The sequence below is a fragment of the Sus scrofa genome, chromosome 3 (genome assembly GCF_054392235.1).
Source record: "Sus scrofa isolate SSC_HxYL_T2T_F1_AM1 chromosome 3, Sscrofa_HxYL_maternal_Yorkshire_Landrace_v2.0, whole genome shotgun sequence".
In the NCBI taxonomy this organism is placed as follows: domain Eukaryota; kingdom Metazoa; phylum Chordata; class Mammalia; order Artiodactyla; family Suidae; genus Sus; species Sus scrofa.
In genome coordinates, this window is record NC_139385.1 from 69707322 (window position 1) to 69717663 (window position 10342).

Sequence of the window (10342 nt, forward strand, 5' to 3'; positions counted from 1 at the left end):
CACCTGAATATATGCTGTAACAGAGGCAAAGAGCCACTAGATGGCTCTATCATTTTTAAATAAAATTAAAGTCCACTAATGATAAGGTATAGTTAAGGAACAAAATATCTCTACTTGGCAGGACTTTTAACCAAAGCAAGAAACAATAAACTGCAATCATGGCCTCTCATACAGAATATTTTGGAGTTAAAGGGTTAAGAGTTAATCTAAAAAAAAGAAAAAATCTGCAAAAACTGCAAAGTATGTATGGGTAAGCAACTTGCTAAAAAAAAAAAAATAAGGGATGGCATTGTATTATATTCTTAAGGACATCAATTACTAAGGGGGAGATGGTTTCAAATTTTTCCTCATTTATTACCACCTAGTTTGCCAGCTTTTCTTTTGGACTTTGTAGTTTAGACTTGAAATTTAAGAAAAAAATTGGATGCGGGCACTGTAACATTAAAAATGGCTTTCCGGAGTTCCCGTCGTGGCGCAGTGGTTAACGAACCCGACTAGGAACCATGAGGTTGCGGGTTCGGTCCCTGCCCTTGCTCAGTGGGTTAACGATCCGGCGTTGCCGTGAGCTGTGGTGTAGGTTGCAGACGCGGCTCGGATCCCGCGTTGCTGTGGCTCTGGCGTAGGCCGGTGGCTACAGCTCCGATTCAACCCCTAGCCTGGGAACCTCCATATGCCGTGAGAGCGGCCCAAGAAAATGGCAAAAAAAAAAAAAAAAAAAAAAAAAAAAAAAAAAATGGCTTTCCAATTTCCTAGCTTATAGCTGTCATCCTTGTTAACATCCCAAGAGAAATAACAAAACCAAATAACCTTGTTTGGGTTATTTGGGAAGGAAAACAAAAGCACCTGCTTATCTAAATTAGGAAACATCTCAAAATACAACTAAGGCAAGGGCTATTTCCAGTCTATATCATTTCCGAGGAGACTGAAAGAAATTGTGGGACAAGAATTCCTTTCTGGTTACGGGAAAGACGAAGAAAATGTTACATTTGAAGTGTAATTTGCATTTTAGATACCAAAATTTGCTAGTTAAATATACTTGGATTGCGTTTTCAAAGGAGTGAGATAATAGAAGACGATCATTTTCCTGAAAGCACATAACTAACTTTGCCGTGAAACCAAATGCCGGGCGGGGGTGGGGGAAGTTTCCGAATTTTTAAATATTTTGACCTTCAGTCTGCAATTGCAAATAGAAAAAAATCCTTTTCCCCCTCCCCTCTCCATTAAACAAGAATCGCAGACCTGTCACTTGTTAAGAACGTACTTCGGAATCGTTTTAATTGTAAAAGAAAACACTTTTCTTATTGTTCGGAGCCAATATATAATGATTGCGTGGCATGTGGGGTCGCAACAGTATTTTACTGGTTTTGTTTGTTTTTCCAGGCAGGAGCCGCATTTGAAAACTTACAAAACAGAAGAGGGCAAGTCTTAAGCCAAAATTCGTTAAGACCGTTTTTTGAAAATGAGCCCTTCTTGCACAGTTTAAATTACAGTTGGCTTTAAAATGCTAATTCCGAACCCACTTATTTAAATGTCTTTGAAAATGTTCACTCTTCGGTTTGGAAGGCAACAAATCACACGAAAAGACTGTGCAAACGGAACCTAATATGAACAGACGCTTCCCGAATGCACACGAACCTAACGTTATGTTTAGAGACGTGGTTAGAGAAATTAAAAACCAATTTCAGTCCCTCCCTTCCAAGAATCCCCTAGGAGAAGGGATGCTCCTCGGTATCTATCCTGTGCCCCCAAAGACTTGTAAATCACGTCTATTATTTTCGACTGGGAGCCGATCAGTCGAGACCGGACGTGAATCCTGCAACTCGATCACAAAAGGTGTAGAAGCTCGAGGTCGAAATACCAAAGGGGGCTCGGCAGGTGGCCAAGGCGGCCACCAAAGTGAACTTACACTTTTTCGAAAATAGTTGTACTGTTTTGGTAATCTTCTCTTTGTTTTGATATTTGTTATTTTATTTCGTTATCGTGTTGAGAACGCGATGGTTAGGAATGGGGAGCCGTTCTCCTGAATTCTGGAGGCTCCAGCCGCCCCGGTTCCCTCCGCCCGGGGAGCGAGGAGGGGCCGCAGGGGCGGGGCGGGCACGGCGGGCGGCGCGAGGTTTCCGCGCTCTTTGCCGGGACGCGCGGGCAGGTGGGGCGTGGCGGGGGCGTGGAGAGCCGGGGCCCGCGGGCCGCCGCCCAGCCCCGGGACCAGCCCGGGAGGAGACGCGCAGCGGACGGTTATAAGAAGCCGGCTCGCCGGCGCTCCGCGTGCACCGGCCCGCCTTCCTCCTGCTCCCCCGTCCCGGACACCGGTCGCCAAGTGAGGGCTGAGGCGGGGCCGCAGGGTTGGCCCCCAAAGGGATGCTCTCGCCCGAGCGGCGAGATCAGCCCCGCTCGCCCCTCGCCGCCGCCGCGCCGCACCCGCCGACGGCCACCGACATGGCTCTCTACTGCGGCGACAACTTCGGCGTGTACTCTCAGCCCGGCCTGCCCCCGGCCACCGCCGCCACTGCCCCGGGCGCCCCTCCGCCCTCTCGAGCGCCCTACGGACTGACCGACTACGCCGCACCGCCGGATGCCGCCGCCAACCCCTACCTGTGGCTCAACGGGCCGGCGGTGGGCGGTCCCCCCGCCGCCGCCGCCGCTGCCGCCGCGTACCTAGGCGCCCCCCCGCCGCCGCCGCCGCCCCCCGGGGGCGCGCCGGGTCCCTTCCTGCAGCCGCCGACCGCCGCCAGCACCTTCGGCTGCGCGCAGCGGCCCTTCGCGCAATCCGCGTCCGCCGCGCCCGCCTCGCCCGCGGGGCCCGCGGCGCCCGGGGAGCTGGGCTGGCTGTCCATGGCCAGCCGCGAGGATCTGATGAAGATGGTGCGGCCACCCTACTCGTACTCGGCGCTCATCGCCATGGCCATCCAGAGCGCGCCCGAGCGCAAGCTCACGCTCAGCCATATCTACCAGTTCGTGGCCGACAGTTTCCCCTTCTACCAGCGCAGCAAGGCCGGCTGGCAGAACTCCATCCGCCACAACCTGTCGCTCAATGACTGCTTCAAGAAGGTGCCCCGCGACGAGGACGACCCAGGTAAGGGCAGACAAGTGCTTGCCGGCGGGTCCCTCACCCATTCCCGCCTCCCACAGCGGCTGGTGAGTTAGGGAAAATGGAAAAAGCCTTGAATCTTCCCCTGGCTGTTCATCAGGCCTTTGGAAGGGAGGGTCAATTAGGAATAGGGAGGTAGATTAGGAAAAAAAGTGCACGGGACGAGTTCTCAGATAAGGGACGGCTATAAAGAGATTGGGATGAGCTGAGAATCCCATCACTTTTCACGAGAGAGGTGGGGGGAGACCAAGCGTTAGAGCAGCCGGACACTCCAGCTGTCCGGCGATGCACCTCTCCTGCCTCGGGTTCGCGAGAGACTCCCCGTGCGCTTCTTAACCGAGACCTGCGCCTACCTGGAGAGGGAGAATTCGAAGGTGGTGGCACAGGCGTCCTGAGACCGGAGCCGAGGGGTCCTGCGCATTGTGGTTTGGGAACTTTAACTGTTTTAGAAGTGCCGACATGAAAATCCCAAGTAGACTTCGTTCTGATCTAAGCTGAGGAGGGCTTTCCCTCTTAGTTGAGGGATGAGGTAGAGACAAGTTCAACAATGAGAGAAACAGCCCTCCTGCAGGTTTGCAGAAGGAGCCCAGGACAAGGGAGGTGGGGGAAGAGTTGTGAGCAGAAAAAGAGAAGAGAAATAAAACTGTTGCATTTGGACTCCACAGAAAGCCAAGACTTTGTGTAAATTATGTAACTGCTCTGGAGTATTTGTACCTAAAGTTATTCTAGAGCAGGGCTTTCCAGATGAAATACAATATAAACCACATAATGATTGTAAATTTTCTAGAAGCCACGTGAAAAAAGTAAAAAGAACCTGGTGAAATAATTTCTAATTTTTTGGAGGTAATTGTTTCAGCATTTAACAAATATAAAAAAATTACTAGTGAGATACTTGACATGATTCTAAGTCTTCAAAATTCTGTGTGTGTGTTTTACACCGCATCTCATTTGGAACTAGCAACTTTTCAGATGCCCAAAGGCCAAGTGTGGTGAGTGATTACTGTACTGGACAAGGAGTGCAGTTCTAGAAGATGCATCTTCCATATTTGGCCTCTAAATTATCAAAGATGATCATGGAAATTTCCCTGCATAGTTCTGGATTTCCTAAAAAGTCAAGGATCTCTAGCTATGCCTTTTGTCAAAGGGCTTGAGGTGACACAATGGAAATAACCTGAGAGGTGTAGGTATTGATAGTTGTTCCATGATATTATTTAGATGATTATTTAGATAGTTGTTCAACTCCTTGCAGAAAATGTGTTGGTGGAGGTAATGGATGTGAAGAAGTGTGCTAATGTGGAAGTGTGGAAGCAGAGCAATACAGTGGTCAAGTATGCTGAGTCCAGGGAGTTCCTGTTGTGGCTCAACGATAACGAACCCAACTAGTATCCATGAGGATGTGGGTTCCATCCCTAGCCTTACTCAGTGGGTTGAGCCGTGGTGTAGGTTGGATCCTGTGTTGCTGTGGCTGTGGCCAACAGCTGCAGTTCCCATTCGACCCCTGGTCTGGGAACTTCCATATGCTGCAGGTGTAGCCCGAAAGAGCAAAAAAAAGAAAAAAGAAAAAAGATACTGAGTCCAGAGCCAACCTGCTTAAACCTCTGGCCCCTACCATCGATGCCTGGGAAGATGGAAGGTTACTAGCCAATCTGTCCCTCAGTTTCTCTGGCTGAAAAAAAAGACCCGTGAGGAATAACATTATCCAGGCGGAGAACTCACTCCAAGATAAGGGCTTTACAGTACTTTCAGATGCCAAAGATTCTTTTTACTGGATGTGAAAAAAAAAAGCTGTTGGGAGATAAAATCCTCCTAGATGATAGATCTTTTTTACTCCCATTGTGCTAGATAGTGAGGGAAATTATCTAAGCAGAAGGCTGGCATTGCGAGCATCAAATGTGGCCCTGATCTCTGAAGTTAGCGGAGTGAAGGAAAAGCTTGGAAGAGACAAGGGGGCACCTCCTGCCCTAGGTGAGGAGGGTGCATGGAGCTTCCTGGTACTCCAAAGAGATGCCTTGCAAGGCAGAAGGTTGTGTATTTGAGGTCGCCTCTTTCCAGTGGAGTATTTTTAGGGGCAGGTATTGTCCCCTTTCAGCCAATGATAATGATAACAGATAATTGTTTTTCCACTGCTTTTCCTGTGTGCTGGCCACTTGGCAGAGATCTATCATTAACCCTCACAGCCAACCCCTATTTTTAGAGATAAGGAAAGGGAGGCTCAGGTTTAGTGCAATCTTTCCCCCCAAAATACATTTAAACAGCAGAATGGATTGAGCCTCTTTGTCAGTTTGATGAGTGCCTGCCCCCCTCCTCTCAGATCAGAAGCCCAATTCGTGGTCCACCCCTAACTCAGCCATCTTTCTTGTTTCCTTAGGGAAGGGGAATTACTGGACCCTGGATCCCAACTGTGAGAAAATGTTTGACAACGGGAACTTCCGTCGGAAGCGAAAGCGCCGCTCGGAAGCCAGTAACACCCCCGCGGTAGCTATGGGGACATCCAAATCTGAAGAGGGGCTCTCCCCAGGACTGGGGTCTGGAGTAGGGGGAAAGCCGGAAGGGGACAGCGCCTCTGCGTTGCTGAGACCCTCCCAGTCCCCGGAACCTCCTGAGGGCACCAAGAGTACTGCCTCCTCCCCTGGAGGGTCCCTGCTCTCTTCTACCCCCTGCCTGAACAGCTTCTTCAGCAGCCTCGGCACCCTAAGCGTCAGCAGCAGTGCAAGCACCCAGCGAGCGCTCCCGGGTGGCCGCCACCTAGGGATCCAGGGGGCCCAGGTGCCCTCCAGCGGCACATTCCCCCCCAGCTCCGGCTCGGACGCCTCTCCAGACACCTTGCAGCTAAGTCACAGCACGGGCAACAGCAGCAGCCAGAGATCTTCCTATTATAGTCCCTTCCCGGCCAGCACCAGTGGGGGGCAAAGCGGCCCCTTTGGCAGCCCTTTCTACAACTTCAGCGTGGTCAACAGCCTCATCTACCCCCGAGAGGGCTCTGAGGTATAGAGCACAGCGTGTTTCTTAGACCTGAATATGCACACTTGAGATCTTTTTTTTTATTTTTATTTTTTGGTCTTTTTAGGGCCGCACTGCGGCATGGAGGTTCCCAGGCTAGGGGTCCAATCGGAGCTACAGCTGCTGGCCTACACCACAGCCACAGCACAGCAAGGCAGGATGCTACCTACACCACAGCTCACGGCAATGCCAGATCCTTAACCCACTGACCGAGGCCACGGATCGAACCTGAAACCTCATGGTTCCTAGTCGAATTTGTTTCCGCTGCTTCACCACTGGAACTCCCACACTTGAGATCTTGTTAAAATGCAGATTGCAAGGTGGCAGGTCTGGGGCAGGAACTAAGACTGCATTTCTCCGGAGCTCCTGGCTTAGCTCTCAGGCCACCAACAATGCTACTAGCAGCGTGGGTACAGTAGAGAAGTCTTTCTGTAACTTGGCAAGCTTTCCACAGGTTTTTTCTGGATAGGGGCCTCCCTGGAGAGAAATCCAGCTCTGTTCTGGGATCTTACTTGGGAGCCCGGTGAGAGCAGGGACCATGTCTGTTTGTTCATCACTGTTACAAGCTCAAATGTGTTCAGGGATCAGCTTTAAAAAAAAACAAACAAACAAGTGAATGAAATTACAGGAAAGGAAAAAAAGGTAACAGTTGGCAATGGAAGCAGTAGGGAGAAGTTGGGACTGACCAGCTGAAGGCTGCTATGGGCAGCTGGTTATCTTCTTCCTGGCAGCATTCTGATTTTTCTGGAAAAGTCAGAGAGCTGGAATTTTAGAGGAAACCTCCATAGTCTTCTTTGTGGCTAATGGAAGTTTCTCAGATACTGTGCTAGGAACCGCCACAAATCCTTGAGCTCCATCAGGCTCGCACATCACTTCTGTTTATGCCCAGTGTCAGGTACCAGGTAGACCCTAATAGCCATAAAACCGCCCAACCAAGTGCTGCATGCTAGGCAGTGTTCTAGACACTTGACGCGGATTGACTCATTTAATTCTCACAACAACCTTGGGAGATAGGGATTATTACTACCCTTCATTTTCTGTATGAGGGCAGGAAAACACTAAGAGGTTAGGTTACTTGCCCAAGGCCACATAGTAAGTCCTGGAGCCAGCCAGGAGCCAGTTGAGGCGATCTGGCTCCAGAATTGATGCTGGTAAGCTTTGTGTTCCAGTTCCTGAAAAACAAAGGTGCCGACGTGCACAGGCAGACATAGTGCATAAGGAGTAGGAATGAACTGGATTTCACGTGACCAAAGATTCTGGATGAAAAATATCACTTGAGATGTCCCTCTGAGCGGTGGGGATGGTCACCACCTCTGCCCTATTTCTGCTGCCATATTTCTGAGGTCTGGGGTGACCATTGTCCTAGTTAACTTGACGTCCTGTCCCTTCTAGCACACGTCCTGGATTTGTCATCTTTTCAACAGTTTTAGAGTTTTGATTAATAATAGTTTTTAAATGGAATTTTTATAGTTTTTTAATAAAACATTTGTGATCAAAAGAATTTTTTAATGTAATTTATTTTTAGCACTCCCTTTTACTCCTGAAGAGATATCTTCATTTGAATAGTGTTTTTATGGTCACCCCTTTCCCCCAGCACCCAAGTGCCCAGCAGAGTGCCTGGTACATGGCAGACACTCAGCCACCGTTTGAACTTCTCCAAAAAGTGTGAATTAAATTGATGACAATTGTTGATTGTACTGGAATAAGAATGCATTAAGATGAAAATAGCGTCCTGTGAATCGCCTTTGTGCCATGTTCAGTCTTTGATAGGAGCGTTGCTGGTTTGGGGTTTTAATGTTTTTAGAAAAGAACACAAGTACATTGTAAAAAAAACTTTTAACTTTCCCCTGTGTATTCTTTTTTACCACTCTTACAGCATTACTGTTACATTTTCATTTTGAAATATACATACAGGAAATTGTTTTTTAGGAATAGCCAGCTGAGGTAAAAATAACATTACCATTCACCATTACTTTTTAAGTATTATGCAGGCAGGCAACCAAAGAGACTACCCCCCGTATTGTGTGTACAAAACCCCAATTTCTATGGATATTTTTCTATGTGAAAAAAATCGTATGGACTTTTATAAATATTGTTTCTAACACAATTCTATATTTGTAAATTAATTTATAATGTGAACTGGGATTAAAAATATTTTTTTTTTTTTCCTAAGAAAGCACACTGCATGCTGGAAATCACATGAAATAAACTTTTAAGTGGGATGACTTCTGGCCACTTTGAGGACTTACTGTTTTTTTCTCTCTCCAGCTTCTTTTTCCTAAAAGAATAGATGTATGAGTGGCATGGCACCAAAGCCACTACAGGGATTTTGTTGAAATGATGTGTTGAAAGAGCAAGCCATTGATTTTTATATTGGATTTGTTCTAACTACCCTCATCCGAAAGAGTTGGAATGAAACAATTACTCTTTGGGAAGGGTCTCTAGGCATATGAGCACTTTCTTTTTAACAGAGTTAACAGTTCCGTCATTTAAGTTAAACTAACTTTCAGTATGCCAGATAATTTCTGTTCCAGAGAGAAATGGTGCTGTAAGCCCTCATTAGCTGGCAGCATGCCACACAGCTCTGTGGCTTTGAGAGCTGTGGTCCTCAAGGGGGCCACAGGCAGCCCATCATTTCCAGGGAAAGCTAGGAACACTTGAACTTGGCCCTAACTAGAAGAAACCTGAAAGATGAGGTTCCTACCCTAGGCTTTCTCAACCTCAGCACTATAGATTTATGAAGCTGGGTAACCTGTTGTGGAGGTTGCCCTATGGCATCACAGAGCTTTAGCATCCTGGGTTCCCAACCATCAGATGGCAGAAGCACTCCCTCTTTCCCCAACCTGGCCACGAGTGACATCCAGAAGTATCTCCAGACATTGCCAAATGTCCCCTGGGGACAAAATTAGACCTGATTGAGGACCACTGATCTAGACCAAGGCCCACAATTTGCCAATGAGGAATTGGAGTCCCTGTACTCCCTCACACAAAGTCCTAGGCTCTAGGGCTAGTAGTTGAGCCCTGAATGAATTAGGCCTCTGGGCTCCAGTACAGGTCAGTTTCCATAGAGACCCAGGCTGGGAATAATTTTGATCAAACAATAGTAAACTATCTGGGTTATTTTTGATGGGGATGGTGGTGGGGAGAGCAGGCCTAAGGATTTCTTGGAAAGAAAGACATATGAAAAGAAGGTGTTTAACCTGTATTTGGAAGTACCTAGCTGTGGGTGATTGATAGCTATGAAATGCCAGAACCACGGTGTCTGTGACAACAAAGGTGAAGAGAAGCATCCACTTCTGATCTCCAGAACCATGACCAAAGGCAGCAGGGCAGCCCTGCCTCCAAGCCCGGGACTGAAGAAGCTGTGTTGGGGCAAGTCTCAGGGGACTGCCTTCCGCTGGGCCTGGGATTAAAGGGAAAGGAACCAAGCTGCCTGTGGCTGTGACGTTTCCAGGTCAAAGTCAGCACAGGCATTCCAACTGGTACTGATTATCAGCATCTGTGACATTTTCTGCCCAGGAACTGGGTCAGGAATTCTGGACCTGAGCTAGATCCCACTATTCATTATTTGGGGAGGTGCAGAGGAAGAGACGAGGCCCCGTGGCTTCTACAGAGTCCCCCCAGGAACTCGGGCCTGGCGTCAAGTTGCAGCCCAGGCTGAGGATCCTTGGACCTCTCTATAACTTAAAGCAGGTGCCTTTCAGGCTCCCAGGACCTAGTGTACCTGTTATTTATTTATTTATTTATTTAGTCTTTTGAAGGCCGCACCCTTCCATATGTTGAATATGGAAGTTCCCAGGCTAGGGATCGAATCCGGAGCTGCAGCTGCCAGCCTACACTACAGCCACAGCAACGCAGAATCCCAGCCCCGTCTGCGACTTACTTACATACACCGCAGCCCACTGAGCGGAGCCAGGGATCGAATCCGAGTCCTCATGGATACTAGCTGGGTTTGTTACCACTGAGCCATGACAGGAACTCCCTAGTGTACCTTTTAGGATAAGATGGGGGTAAGGGAGAATTGGAAAAAGTAATCGGCAGGTTTCAGGTATCCTTCCTGATACTTTTAGAGCGTTCATCTCCTTCTTGAGCTTTCCTGGGAAAAAGGAGCCAGAGCCTAGAGGCTTTGAAAGCTGGGCGCCGGTGCACCCCACCCTTTGCCCAGCTCCCCAGGGCTCTGGCAAGTTTCTCCCTGGGGCCAAGTGGGCCAAGTATGGGGGCCCAGAGGAAAGAGGAACATCCCTGGACTTCAGA

The 10342-nt window shown here is 48.6% G+C and overlaps 1 protein-coding gene across 1 annotated transcript; it reads left to right on the top strand.

Annotated features, from left to right (window-relative positions):
• Positions 1–2221: 2221 nt before the first annotated feature.
• FOXI3 (forkhead box I3) lies at positions 2222–8318 on the top strand. Its single transcript, XM_021088419.2, has 2 exons — positions 2222–3073; positions 5457–8318. The coding sequence occupies exons 1-2, from the start codon at positions 2359–2361 to the stop codon at positions 6077–6079; spliced, it is 1338 nt and encodes a 445-aa protein (XP_020944078.2). The 5' UTR covers positions 2222–2358; the 3' UTR covers positions 6080–8318.
• Positions 8319–10342: the final 2024 nt, after the last annotated feature.

What these genes read in the sequence shown, in the direction of transcription:
- FOXI3 (XM_021088419.2), top strand. Translation starts at nt 2,359, where the DNA reads ATGCTCTCGCCCGAGCGGCGAGATCAGCCCCGCTCGCCCCTCGCCGCC. An exon ending in CCGCGACGAGGACGACCCAG is followed by an intron (nt 3,074 to 5,456) that starts GTAAGGGCAGAC and finishes TTGTTTCCTTAG; the next exon opens with GGAAGGGGAATTACTGGACC.